This window comes from Athene cunicularia (genome assembly GCF_003259725.1).
Source record: "Athene cunicularia isolate RWA chromosome 2 unlocalized genomic scaffold, athCun1 chr2_part1, whole genome shotgun sequence".
Lineage (NCBI taxonomy): Eukaryota > Metazoa > Chordata > Aves > Strigiformes > Strigidae > Athene > Athene cunicularia.
In genome coordinates, this window is record NW_020799095.1 from 124,866,191 (window position 1) to 124,880,434 (window position 14,244).

At 38.8% G+C, this 14,244-nt stretch overlaps 1 protein-coding gene across 2 annotated transcripts; it reads left to right on the plus strand.

Moving 5' to 3' along the window:
* The first annotated feature begins 11 nt into the window (after positions 1–11).
* Positions 12–13,765, plus strand: CA3 (carbonic anhydrase 3). 2 transcript variants are annotated; one of them, XM_026843652.1, is made up of 7 exons: positions 12–86; positions 160–357; positions 3,574–3,692; positions 5,654–5,746; positions 7,610–7,675; positions 10,169–10,324; positions 11,530–13,765. In XM_026843652.1, exons 1-7 carry the CDS (start codon positions 50–52, stop codon positions 11,647–11,649), a joined length of 789 nt encoding a protein of 262 aa, XP_026699453.1. In that variant the 5' UTR covers positions 12–49; the 3' UTR covers positions 11,650–13,765. The 2 variants fall into 2 exon arrangements, with proteins under 2 accessions (XP_026699453.1, XP_026699454.1); XM_026843653.1 differs by lacking the exons at positions 12–86; positions 3,574–3,692 and having other exon boundaries at positions 189–357.
* Positions 13,766–14,244: the final 479 nt, after the last annotated feature.

The window sequence follows — 14,244 nt, forward strand, 5'->3', positions numbered from 1 at the left end:
GGACGGGACGGGACGGGACGGGACGGGACGAGGCGCGGGCAGCGGCACCATGGCCCAGTCCGTGTGGGGCTACGACAGCGACAACGGTGAGTGGGGGCGCGGGGCCGCCGGGCGGGCCGGGGCTGAGCCGGGGCGACATTTCCTTGCCTTCCCCCCCAGGACCCGACCACTGGCATGAAAACTACCCCATGGCCAAGGGAGACAAGCAGTCGCCCATTGAGATCAACAGCAAAGACGTGCAGCACGACAGTTCTCTCGGCCCTTGGCACACCAGTTATGACCCCGGGGCAGCGAAAACCATCCTGAACAATGGGCGCACCTGCCGAGTTGTCTTCGACGACACTTTTGATCGATCAGGTTGGTTTCTGGTTTGGCTTTTGGGGGTTGTTAGGAATTGAGGTTTGCAAAGCGCTGGGAATCAAAACGCATCCTGTGGAACCTGGCCTACGGAGGCTGGCAGAGAAATGTCATTTGGGTACGTAAAAAATGGCACGTGGGCCCGGCGTTTATTCTGGTGGATCCAGCCATGTTTAGGTCCACCATAGGTGGGACAGAGAGGCGGTAGCTGCAGGGGCACCCCTGAAATACAGACTCTGCTGGAAAGTGGAATTCTCCCCAAGTCACCTCCTTCAAGGCGGACACCGCATCCTCAGCTGTTGTGCAAGGTGAGAGAGTGTCATCCAGGGGGGTTTAGTGCACGCTCTGAGGCACTTTGAAAACACACAGCTCGTGTGTTTCCACCAACTGTGATCTTGATTTCTTCAGTCAGTACAGGATGTCTTAAGAGCCTCCACACCCTGAAAAAGCTGTGAAAATAGCATTTATGAAAATAACATTTCATAGCTTCTGGAAATCTATGAAATGGCTTTGTTACTTAATTGAGAAAAAACAGTCTCTAATTGCCAAGTTAAATTATTCAAAACTCGATTCCAGAGCTGTATGAGTGTGTAGCTCTGAATGCAGACAGGCAACAACAGCCAAAATGAATAATAAATTCACAGTACCGTATAATGAGTATAATATATCTCAAGACTGTATAATACATCTCAAGACTATGCAATTATTGATCTGTCCTTTATCAAGGAGGAACTAGTTTAATTAATGGAAAACACAGTTACTTTCCATTGTATTTTTCTTCGTCTACTTTGATGGCATTTATATTTGGATTTTATTCTTAGTAGGCTATATAATTAATGAAATATATCTGCACTACACTGAAAGATCACCATCTCTTTTGTTCATCTTGATGAACTCATTGTTTCCTTGGAGTCCTTTATTTAACATTACAGCTATCTGTTATTGTTCCAGATCTTGCAGATTAAACCTGAGCTATTTAGGACAGGGAGCATCCCTTTGTTATGTATGTGTGGTGCTTTAGTATTTATTAACACAGTTTCTACACAGTGGCGTCAGACAAACCATAAATAGCACTTTTGTTAAAACACGGAATGCTCTTCCACAAGCACTGCATAAAATCAATGCCATGGCTCAAAGCATAGGAATTAAATTCATTATGAACCTTTTCATGTGGTTCTGCTCTATCTTTCCAGCTTCCTAAAGGCTGAAATGTTTAGACAGAGGCAGCTCAAGAACCCATCTGCGCAGGGAACTGTAGGAGAAAGACCCTGATTTGGCCAGCAGAGTGCAGCCCTTGGTACAGCCCTTCCTCTGAATCATCCTCTCTCCATTCCCTCCCCAACTGTCCCCTCCCTATCATCTCTGTTGTTCCTCTGGACACCCAGTGTGTACATTCCATGCTGCTGTTACTAACTTTCTGCAGGCTGCTGGACAGTAAGTAGTCCAGGGCTCAAGCCTTTCATAGAGATGTGTCCAATTAGAATCAAATACAATGTTTGACAGCTCTGAAAAACTACATGAAGAAGCATTTCATAAACATAACCTTAATGTTGGCTTCTGTGGTGGCAACAGCTGAGGAGAAGTAGTAGTCACAGACCTGATTTAAACTGGAAAAAGAAATCCAGCTTGAAGATAGCCTTTTTTTTTTAATTGAATCATGTGGAAAATCTTGAATATTAAAAAGATTTATTTTTATGCTAGAGAAATCTGCATACTGTTATGAAGTGCTGTCTCCCAAGAGTTTCACAGTATTTGAGCTCTGAAAAGGGCCACCTGTAAGAAACAACTGCTAAATGAGTTTCCAACTTTCATACTGATTTAGCTTGTAGATCATATAAATTCAGGTCCTGAAAGTTCCAGCCTCCAGTTGATTTCACTGTGAAATGGCAAGCAAATACTTGTGAAGAATTGGGCCTTAGAGTCTATTATTTTTCCTACATTGAAAAGAGAAAGAATAAGAATAAGAATAAGAATAAGAATAAGAATAAGAATAAGAATATTATTACGTGACATTCTTTTCCATTAAAGGCTTCTACAGAAAGCTTACTCAATACTGTATTGATTTAGTTATGATGATTTATTTCTGTATGAACAAACTCAAGAAGACCTGCATGCCTAAAACTCAACACAGTGCTTTGTTTCAGCCCCGCCTCCTGACCCCTGCAATGTCTGTGACACCAACTAAAAAGAGAAACTGCAAAGTAAAACCTCTTGCTCTATGTAGGTTTTCCAACACATATGATATCAAGAATTAATATGAGACCATTGGGCAGAAGAGGGTTTAAATATTATTTCAGTGTTAACTTTGAACTTCAAAGCTATTTGTAGAAGTTCAAACTTGAATGCTATTTAAACAAGTTATTCTGGCACTGCAGTTGTAAACTGCATTGTCAGCTTTCTGTGTAAGGAAACATGTCTCAGTCCTGCCTTAGGTAATGAATGAAAAATGTATTTGAGAGCTTACCCTCTAAGCAGTCCCTGTTCAAAAGAATCCCCAAACTGAAAGAGCAGGTGTGATGTTTTGAAAGTCAGAATCAATGACTGTAAATCAGTAAACTGTCAGACTGATGCATGGTCAGCATTATTTGGCTAACATCAGAAATAATAGCTTCTTAATTTGTTTCACTGGTGGAAATGTTAAATGTGGACTATAGCTTTTGCTTGCTCAGGAACATGTCCTAACTCATTTGACCTAAACTCTTTTCTCTCACTTTCAAGAAATAGGTAATTCTTCTAGAAGCAGCAAACTATGCTGTAACCACTGTTCAGTTCAGATGTCTGAACTGTGAAAGGTATGCCAGTCATGGACTAGAGGTATGCTTCAAAGCACCTTTGGGACAATTTCACAGTCCTATCCCCAGCCATTTCACAATAGACCATTTTCTTGGCAAGAATCAGCTGTGAATACCTTCCTTCTCCACATCAGGAACTATAGCATGTCCACTTGCAAAGAGAAACAGGGCTTGTTGGGCTTCTGGGGTTTGAATCTGGGCTTGACTCACAGCAGCTTCCACAGTTTTCACATCAAACAGGACTCTCCCTTGAGTGATAACAGAATTCAGCCCCAATCTTGTAAACTGGTGAGTGTTGTGACCCCCACTGCAATCAGATGGATTTACAGGAGGTCCTCCACACTTTTAAAAAACAGGTCCCTGTTCAGTAAACATGTATGTCAGCATTTTGTAGGCTAGAGTTGACATAGATTATCAATTGCAGTGCTGAGAGGTGGGCCGCTCACGGGAGCCTACAGGCTGCGTCAGCTTCACTTGCATTGGGGTTCGTCTGATGACCATGGCTCTGAGCATGTTATAGATGGGGTGAAATACGCAGCAGAGGTAGGACCTATTTTTAATAGTAGTATTCAGTACTAACGGGAATTTGACTGATTGTGCATCTGAACAGATTAACCATTCTCCTTTTGCAAGTATTGATGTTTTTTCTCCTAAAATCTGTCGATGAAACTTGTAAATACTCATCAGCGTGCAGTGGGATAAGTTGCATCTGCCAACAAATGTATCTTTGCAAGTATATACTAATGTGGAATTTGCTTCTTCAAGCAAGAGTTTTTGCTGATATTTTTAAATGCTTTAAAAATATTTGAGATTCAGTGATTTGTTATTTTCAGATAAGATCTGAGATCTGTTTTTTGCTGATATTTTTTGGCTTTTAGCTGTTTCTGGTATAGCTTGAATTACTAAGTTAGTTTCAGAAAACATTACTAATGTATAGAAAAACTATCTAAAAGCACATTTGATAAACTGACATTCAAAATTAGATCTGATTTAGCGTGGTAAAGAGTATCTTCTAGTTTCTGAACATCTGTGCTTTAAAATCTGTGTGTTTATTTTCAGGAACTGTGATAAACAGATATTGGAGGGTTTTTTAAAATAAACTACTGCACTATTGTTGTCCAAATTTGCTAAATTTGTCTCTGCTCTAGGTCCTGAAGATTTCTTCAGGTAATAAATGTAAATGAATTCACTATTGATACTAGTAAATTACTAGCAAATGTTACCTCTTTCCTCCATCTTATTTGAGAATAGGCTCAAAATATATGCCTATGCCCACAAAAAGTCTGCGGTAGTGTTTTCCTGCCTTCCACCTATACTCTCAAGATGCCGAAGAGTCTCTGCCCATAGGAGGCCCATTTTCTCCTTATTATAGGAGAAAATTCAGGCAGGTATTTTGCAGGGACAGTGTGCACAAATATTGCAGAGATAGCTGTGAGTGATGGTTTGTTGTTTTGGGTTTTTTTCCCATCCCTTAGCCACAGCCAAAGTGTGTTAATGTTCTACTTTCTGTGGCCAACTAAACAGACAAATTCTGCTTCCTCAAGCTATTTCTTGGTTAGATCAAATACACACTTTTTACTTAGCTTTTTTTTTTTTTTTTTTTCAGTACTCAGATATTTATTGACAGGAAAAGAAAGCCTGGAATATATGAAGTTTTGCAGAATGCAACCAAAGATATATGGCTGCTCCACCTTAGGAATGATAGCTTCAAGAGAAAAGAAACAGAGCAATGCATTAATTTATATTTATATTCAGGGCAAATGAATTTGTTGCTATTTTAAATAATTGTTACTATGCTTAAAAAAATGTTAAAAATTTACATTCAAAATATGCACCAGACTCCTCTATTTTTTTTTGCATGGCGCTATATTCCAGACACTACTTATTTTGAGATTCTGTACTACTGGTTGTGGCATTTGTAGCTATATTCAGGAGCCAGAGATTTTCTGGAAGGATATGTAAAAACTTGAAATATATCCTGAAAATACAGCATTGTTGGAAGTGGAAACAAGAAAGAAATGTCAGGTTACTATCTCCACTCCTTTCCAATACAATGTGCTGGGAGTAGTGAGATAGAAAACAATATCATACATACTACATACAACCCAGTGTAAATCCTTGAGCAGTTATCTGCATAACATGAAAATCTAAAAATCTACTTTGAGATGAAGTGCATGTTAGTAGGTGTTTTATGTACTGCATGTGTGCATGTCACATGCTTGGCTTAAATGGTTTATAGTTGAATTTTCTGATTAATTTTTAAATGGATTGTGTGGTAAACTCCATTTTCTCTCTGTTATGCTTCGGTTAAATACAAAGTGACGCTTTATAGAAAGTCTGAACATATGGACACATGGGAACAGGAATAGGAAACGTACAGTTTTCTTTTTCATGTTCATTCTTTTACTGGCTGTGTACTGGAAACTTTTCTCAATATAAAAGCTTGTAAGATTGTGCTGTTGTCAGTTTCTTGCATTTATAACTGAGGTTTCATTGGTTTTTAGTTACATATGGTGCACTGGAATCCAAAACATGGTAATTTTGCTGGAGCTTTGAAACAACCTGATGGAGTGGCTGTTGTGGGCATATTTCTGAAAGTAAGTGGCAAATATTCAGTCTATATAATTTTCTGTATTTTTCATCTTTCTGTAGTGCCAGGGAAAAAAAGTTCCCATCGTTTTTCCCTGCACTGTATCATTTTACAGGAAAACATTCAAAGCGATGCACAGACTGAAGTCACACATGTCCTTGGGCCCTCCAGATTCCATGCACTAACCTGTTCAGAGCCGACTTCTGACACCATTCGTGACACCTGTGGCACATATCATGGGTGGTACTGAACAAGAGACACACAACTTCAAGCCTGGGACACTTGCTAACTTTGTCCCTGGTGTCCCTGACCAGCTCTTTGCTGTGGTGTGTACTGAGTGAGGAGGACAGTCTGCATAGGAAGAGTGTTTCCTCCTGCCCTTTGTCTGCTAGCAGGTATTGTATCTGCCTGTCAGCAAGGTTATGTTGACTGATTCCCTTCCTTGGTCTCTTGCTGATCCCCACATAAGCTGGGAATCAAAAGGAGTTCAACGAACCTACTCCAAAAACAAAGAATTGATGGTAAAAGAAGTTCACTGAACATTTTAACCTTGAAATACAACGGTTTCATAACAAAATAATACTGCACCAATATTTTCTGATTGATTTTTTTATATACAGAAAGAAATCTATCATAGTATCAAATCTGTATGTGGTCTAGGACACTAAGAAACACTAACAGGCAGACAATGTAATTATGCAAACTCCAGCTATGTGACTGTCATTTTACCTGCAGGTGGGTATTTCAGTTTGAACACAGTGTCAAAGAATAGCTCTCCTTTTATTGTTTTATCACTACTAAGCTGCATTTGTACAAGCAATAGCAAGTGGATGTAATTAATTTTGCCACATTGTCCCTGGACAGGCTAGATCAAATGTAATTCTAGTCCTGTTGCACTATGAGCCAGCCTGACCTTTTTCTTGTGGTTAGTTTAAACTGAAGGTCAGCACCTGTCCAGATTCTCCCCTGTGACTATGTCCTTCAATTATTCTCCCTTTGTCATTTCTTCTGGTCTCTTTTAGGCTAAAGCTTTATCTTGTAAAACACAACTTACAAAGTATGACATTATGTTCTTATTAACTATGCTAAGGTCAGCTAAAAGGTCTAGAAAAGTAAGTGGTATCACTATATCTTCTCTGGCCATCTTTCCCAATTTCCTTCTTGCTCTTTGACATAGGAGGCATTGTTTTGCTCTGGGTTTGTCATGTTCCATGACTAGGTTTTTGGATATTGCTAAAACAGATATTGAATTATCTCCTGAAGAATTGAATTTAATCTACTTCGGAACAAGACTTGGCAATAACAGCACATCTTATGCTTACCATCTTTATTCTTCTGGGATGCAGAGCCATGTCAAAGCTTTTGGAAGTGCTGAACATCATGAACATAAGTAATAAAGTGACCCCATGGCTTGAGGAGGTCATGACATGAATTTCATCATACGTCTTACATCGTCTCATCTGACTGCGTATATGCTGCAAAATGTTTGAAGTGTCTTCAGGAACTCCAGTTCTTCAGGCTGTCATCGCTTTGCTGAGTGCTCATATGTCTCACAGTGGTTGTGGGTTGCTTTCAAACCAGGGGCCAAGGACTGGGCCCTGGAGGGTGTAGATGATGTTGTCTGAGTGCACAGTTTGTTCCTCAGACAATGGGAGATGCCTTGTAGTCTTTCAATCCATATTTTAATTGCAAAGCCAGTTACTTGAGTCTGCTATTCCAGATGTTCTTTTAACACATAAAATTTTGTATCAGTGCGTACCAGATGCTCTGAGAGTACTGCTGCCTAACTTGACAGCTGGGATGTACTGAATTTCTTTCAAATACTGTGGAACATGATGAAAAAATACAGTACTTGTGCTTTGCATTACAGGTTGGAAAAACTCCCAAGCCAGAGATTAAGAGAATTCTTCAAGGAATTGATAACATTAAGACCAAGGTATCAAAACTATTTTTGTGATATGATGTAGTTGAAAAGCAGTAGAAGCAGAAATAAGAACTTCAGATTCAGTCTTTTTGGCATTATTCTGATACCTAACAGTAGCACCAGAGGTGATACACTGGACTGTGGAATAGGACACTTTCGTTTATTAAGTATACATGTAATTCCTCACTTCTTTAAGTATTCTTCTTGTAGAGGATTTTGTATCAATCCTTGCATGCACAATTGATAGTCTTATTGATACTGCTCTGTAAAATTATCATATTATGCAAGTATCAAGAAGAAATTAAAAGCTTTTTGAATTTGAGGACAGCAGTGGCCAGACCAAATGCATATAATTCAGTCAGAAATTTAGTTAGCCTCAAAGGAGAAGAAACTAGCAGGAATGATGGAGCAAGCTCCCAGTCAGTGTAAGAGAGATAAAAAACTTTACTAATTTTAAGGCAGAACTGAATTACTTTATAAAAGGAATTACATGTTAGTTTCTGTACCAATCCTAGGTTCTATCTTCCCATGATCCTAGTACAAATAGCTTTGTAAGCCTATTCTAAATTGTTTTCCAATTTAACTAATGATCTAATGACCAAAGTCCGCACCTGTTACATGGATACAACTGCAGAAGGGATTTCTTTGCAGAAAATTGTGATGCTGCATCTATTGTTACTTAACATTATTAAACATAAACCTAGCCTCTAGGTATACTTTAGCAATTCTACTTCATGATAAGCTTTATGATTCTAATGATGCTAAAAGAAAAGTCCCTTTTTTATTTGACACTGAACATACCACCAGACCCCCCCGGACTGAATTTTACAAATTTTGCAGTCATTTTCTTCCAAATGTAGTAAATTTTTTGCATTTCATTTATGTACATACGTACTGCCGTTGCTGTTTGGGTGTGAGGCTGAGATCTGTTCTCACTCAGAGTCATATTAATTTTGTTTTTTCAACCTTTTCTTAGTCTTCAGATACAATTCAGTTCTTTCTACTAAGGGAACTGAAGATCATTTTTTTGCCCTACCCTTTTCTCCCCCTTCTGTGTCAATGATACCCATCTGATACAGATTCAGCTTTCTCTCATAATCCCTGTATCATTTGTTGGCCATTCACATGCAGAAGAGTTTTGCCACAGTTAATAAAAAGTTGATCAATCACCCTAAGAAACACTGTCCTACAATGATAACAAGATGGCAGTGATGTCCACTCCAATACAGTCTGTATGAGATTGCCTGACTGGAGATTTTATGACTTCTAACAGCAAAAAAATAGAATTCTCATTTCCTACATACAGGTATTCTCTGTAGTGGTTCTGAAAAAAAGCAACAGTAGAAGAAAAGCAGGGAAAGATAGGTACATATGCAAACTCATATAATCACATTCATTTTACCAAGATTACTTATTTTTCAGGAAAGATTAATGGATGGTATCACTGGTGTATTTATCACACATGCAGTTCCAATTGCTCTGATGCATTACAGGCAGAGGACTTGGACAGTGTACTGTATTTATTGAAAAAGCACAATTTTATTGATGAAGTCACTTGCAAACTGATGTTGAACTTGCAGAATAATTTTGTCAGGAAGATATATTTAGAGTCTTGAAGTTATTCTTTCTACCTGTATTTTCTGCAAGGATGTGTGGAAGAGACTTCACTTCCTCCCATTGCACTTTGCAGGGTAAAACTCTGTTCCCATCTAGAGAAGGTGCTCCATGATAGGAGAAGGAATTAGGAGTAGTAGATGTTGCTTTCCAGAACAGCATCCTAAATACTAGAGAACTGGTCACCAGTAGAGTCCTTGTCACCCTGAGGGGACATGGGAGTCTCATCATAGTCCTGTGGAGATACTCTCTTGAGTATCCTATTCAGTGGAAAAGGAAAGCTTCTCAGGAAATGTTGCCTGGTATCTGCTGTTCTCTCTTGTCTGGTGATAATCACCTTTAGTTGTAAGACATTCAAGATCCAGTACTCTTTCAGGAAATATTTTAATGTTTTGCATTAAGTGTAGTAGTGCTAACAAAAAGATTGAGAGTGTCACCGTGACAGTGTAATTAGAGCACAATATTGGGAGGAGAGAGATGTGGATTGAAATTGCTTCAGATACAGGAGAAGACTAACAAATCTGGAATAAATGCCTGGCCACTGTTCTATTGGATAAAAAGGGTACCAGTACCTGCAGTGCCACACCCTTTAAATTTTATTCCAAGTGACTCAAAATAAAATTTTTATAATTCCAGAACAGAAGAATTTAACAGTAAATTTGCTTTGGTCCCACACAACTGAGTTTGTAATTTCTTTTAATGTATTAATGGAACCAAAATGTCAATTATTATTAATTGCAGGGCAAATGCTTGACAGGAAGAAAAGGAGATTGATCTCTTGCATGAGTCTTGATATTTATTTACTTCCTTTATAATAATGTAGATACTAATGTCTTTTTAAGATGTATATCCCTAGAATTACTGCAGAGAATTATTTTTTGTTTCTCTAAGGGGAAAGAGGCTCCTTTTCAGCACTTTGATCCTTCAATTCTTTTCCCCAAATCTCGGGACTACTGGACCTACCATGGTTCATTCACTACACCCCCCTGTGAGGAGTGCATCACCTGGATTCTCTTGAGGGAGCCGATTGAAGTCAGCTCAGACCAGGTAAATTCCAGCTAGTTCTGCTACTCCTTTACCAGCTCCTAACAGTGTCTCAGTATGTCAGTGTGATGATGTGCAATCCCTGTGTTACCTTGCATTTTTCGATAAGGAAAGCTTTAGCTGAGGACTGTGAGAAGTTGCCTGCAGAATGGATGGTTGAAATGGCCTGTAAACTGACCTTGAGAATCAGTCTCTCTTTCTAGACACCTCCTGGAATAGCTTCAGCAAGAGTGTTCTCAGGATCCTGAAGCCACAAAATTCAGCTGTCACAGGAGCCTTGGTTCACTGTCTGTGCTTCAGCATTGAGTGTCCAGTGAAATGAACATTTAACTGTTTTCCCAGTTTAAGAAATGGCTGGTCCAGATCTTGACTTCCAAAAAGCTGTCAGTGAGAAGGATCGAACTAGCTAGAACCCTCAAACCTGAATGTTAATACAAATTAATCTACTAATTGTATTAGTAGATTAATTTGTATGAACATTTGTATTTATTTCATTTTTATTAACACAGGAAAAAGAACAGAGAGCCAGTCTGGATAAGATGACCTGTTCAGTTCTTGTGTTAAAACTTTTGGTTATTTATACTATTCTCTGCTTCAGCAGTACAAGTCAGGCTATAGCCTTTTTACTGATTTGGCTGGTTTCAGAACATATTTGTTCTGCATTCTGCTGAAAGGGTAACAATTAACAAAGCAACACTGAATTTGAAATAATTTGGAGAAGAAGAGCTGAGTGCTGAATTCATGACTGAACGTAGTCATCCAGTTGGCATACATTTCTCTGCCTTACAGAACAAAATATGAACTTCTGCAAAGCAGGTTTTTTGATCAGACTGCCTTGCCTAGACTTAGATGTGCACCCTCCTTCCTGGATAGCCACATTTTCACAAGTGATTTGACTGCAGTCCAGCTCTAGCATGGTCACAGGAGGACCCTACTCCTTTTCCACATGGTGAATGTGGGTCAGGGAAAAATCCAAAAGAAACTCAGGCAAGGGTCAGGTGATGTGCTGTTCTGTGGATCGAGAGTAAAGATCCACAGAAACAGTCCTAGCTGTTGGGCTGCAGTGATCTCTACCAATAAGCTCTACCAGTATGCTTGTCATTATATATGAAAATTCCTTTTCTGTCTTTAGAGTTTGCTCTAGGCATCAAGGTCCACGCTGCTTCCAGGTGAATTCACATGGACACTGTAATTTTTCTTCCTTTCAGATGGCACAGCTTCGTAGCCTTTCCAAGAACAGTGAGAATGAACCTATGAACCCACTGGTTGATAACTGGCGCCCAGTTCAGCCTGTGAAGGGCAGGGTAGTGAGATCATCATTCAAGTGAAGTCTCAAGTCCCACTCTGCTGAACCTGAGTGAGAAAATCCCTTGCATCCCAAAGTGTAGTTAGTTTTTGCTGTCCACTGCTTTTCCTCTGGATCCAGATCTGTGTTTCTCAGCTTGAAATTCTGAGTGGTAAAACTGAATCTGATTTTGAAAGCAGAAAAAATACTGTATGCAAATACTAACCTTTATAAGGAATGTAAGATGTACATGATTCTTGACCACAAATGCCTCAGCATTTGTGATGGTGTCACTTCTCTGCCATGTCGTCTTGGAAGAAAAATGGGCTCAGTTTTAGTATATAAGAATAATTTCAAAGGAAATGTAGTAAAGGCAGAAAAATGAACCAGTAGTTGAGGAAAGCAGAAATGACAGTGGGTTAACAGTACATGAACAGGAGGTAAAATGCCTGCTCCTACAACATCTCTAGTAGTGATCTTCCTCAGATATCCCACTTCCAGTGCAAACGTCCAAAGAATAAATTTAACATAACAGATTTTTTCTCTCTCTTGTTCATAGTTTGTTATCCAAGATTAGTATTCTGGGGATACAATCAGGCATACTAAGCCTCTGTGTTCAAAGAAAAGATACCTTGCTGTCATTTTGGCATTTGCTGTCTTTGCCATATCTTGCTGTTGCCCATTGATCTTTTCTTCTATTACTGCTGCCGTTACTTCACCCATCCAGCTGTAGAGGGCTGCTGGTATCATGTTGCCTATTTAGTATAGCAGCTTTAGTATTGCTGAGGGGGAAGTGCCTTTCTTCTGCTGTTACCTCCCAGGATGATGGATTTTTAGTTTTGATGCTGTGCCTGGTTTTTTGGTTTTGACATGTTAGTCTACATATTAATGATTTCACTCATTAGGGATTTTGTTGCATATGGTGAGGGTCTTTGTGGATGACTCATATGTGTCATTTGTCTGTCCCACTACTGAAAAATCCATGTTAAGTCACCTGTTTGTTTATTGTGACTCTGTATAGTTAGAGACTTTAAGTGGAGTCTGTTTAGCTCTGTTACTTTCTGGGGAGACACATCGCCTCACACATATGATCCGAGCAAGGAATCAACTGGCAGACAGAAGTTCTAAATCATCTTTCCCTGTCCTTCATCATGTAAATTTCAGCATGCTTCCTAAACAGCATAACACAAGTACCATCTAGGTTGAACCCACATGCAGACTATGTGAGTAAAGATCTGCTACATTATATTCACCATCAGGGAGATTATTCAGTATTGTACATACAGGAGACTGGACTTTCAAAGGTGGTTTGTAAAGCTTCCTGCAAATGAATCTTCTGAATTCTCTGTATTCCTCTGACTCATCAGTAGGTGGCAGAGGGTGTTCTTGACGTTGCCACAAACACGTTCACAGCAACATTGATGAGTGATACGTCCAAGTCCAAAAAAAGTCAGCGTTACAAATGGCTAGAATAGGCATTTCCCAGTTCTTCACTATTTCACTTTTCACCTTTACTAGAAAAATGGTGCTCTGACAGGGAAGTAATGAATAGGCAACACTGGACAAATTCTGCTGTTATTACCAGCACAACTCAGTGAGAAGTCAGGAATAAAACTGAGGGCAGAGTTTGATGCTTTGTATTAATTTAGAAATGTTTGAAGAATCGCGGAATTCCCACTGAGAATTCTGTTTATTAGAAATGTATTTTGCTTAGTATAAAACAGTTTAATTTTAAAAACCAGGTTCATGTCAGCAGAAACTAAAATATTGATTGAATCCTGTTTACAAATATTTTGTCATTGGCTTAATCTTTTCAGAAGACAGTTCTAGGTATTACGAGTGCAGCACTTGCAATGGTACTGATTTAAGAGTCTATTAGATATTTAAACTCCTGAATCTGTACATCTTCTGAACACATAAAAATGTTTCTACAGAAAACTCATTAGCAACATTTTTTTCTACTGTACTATGTCTTACTTGTACAATTTCTCATATTCGTATGCAGTGATCTTGGTGTTGAGAAAATGTCAACACAAGTAACCAAGACAAGAGTTTGAGTCTTTCTACTTAAAGGCCATTGACTGTGATGTTTTAATCTCTTGTTATTGGGGCCTGCACTTCAAATAACAGCTTTTGTGTCTTCAGAGAACCAATAAATTGACTTATAGAAAAAAATGATTTCTGGTTTTATTTCTAATGCTGAGTGATGATTGAAAATAACAAGAACTTAGTAGAAAACCTTACTGCTCTTTTATTTGATACATATGATTGTAATACAAGGGTGGATAGACTCTCTAGTAATCACCTTTTTAGCTGTTGGAGTTTAGTTTAATATCTCATGCTGATTTCTGTGTATCTAATCAAACATCCTCAAAAATATGAGACATCAGATTGTTTCCTGTTTTCAGGTACAAAAAAAGTGTTTATTTCTCGCCTGGAGACAAGCATTTCTTAACATCTGCCCAAAATTCATACATTCTTGTCTGATGTTGAATATCACTCACTTGGGTATGAATTTTGGTTTCTTGTAAGAAGCACATGATCAGTTAGTTGAAGTGTTACATCATTCTGAAATGTCCTGATTAGTATACTTTTTAAGGACACAAACTTGTTAAAAGTAAAATAATATCTTAATTGC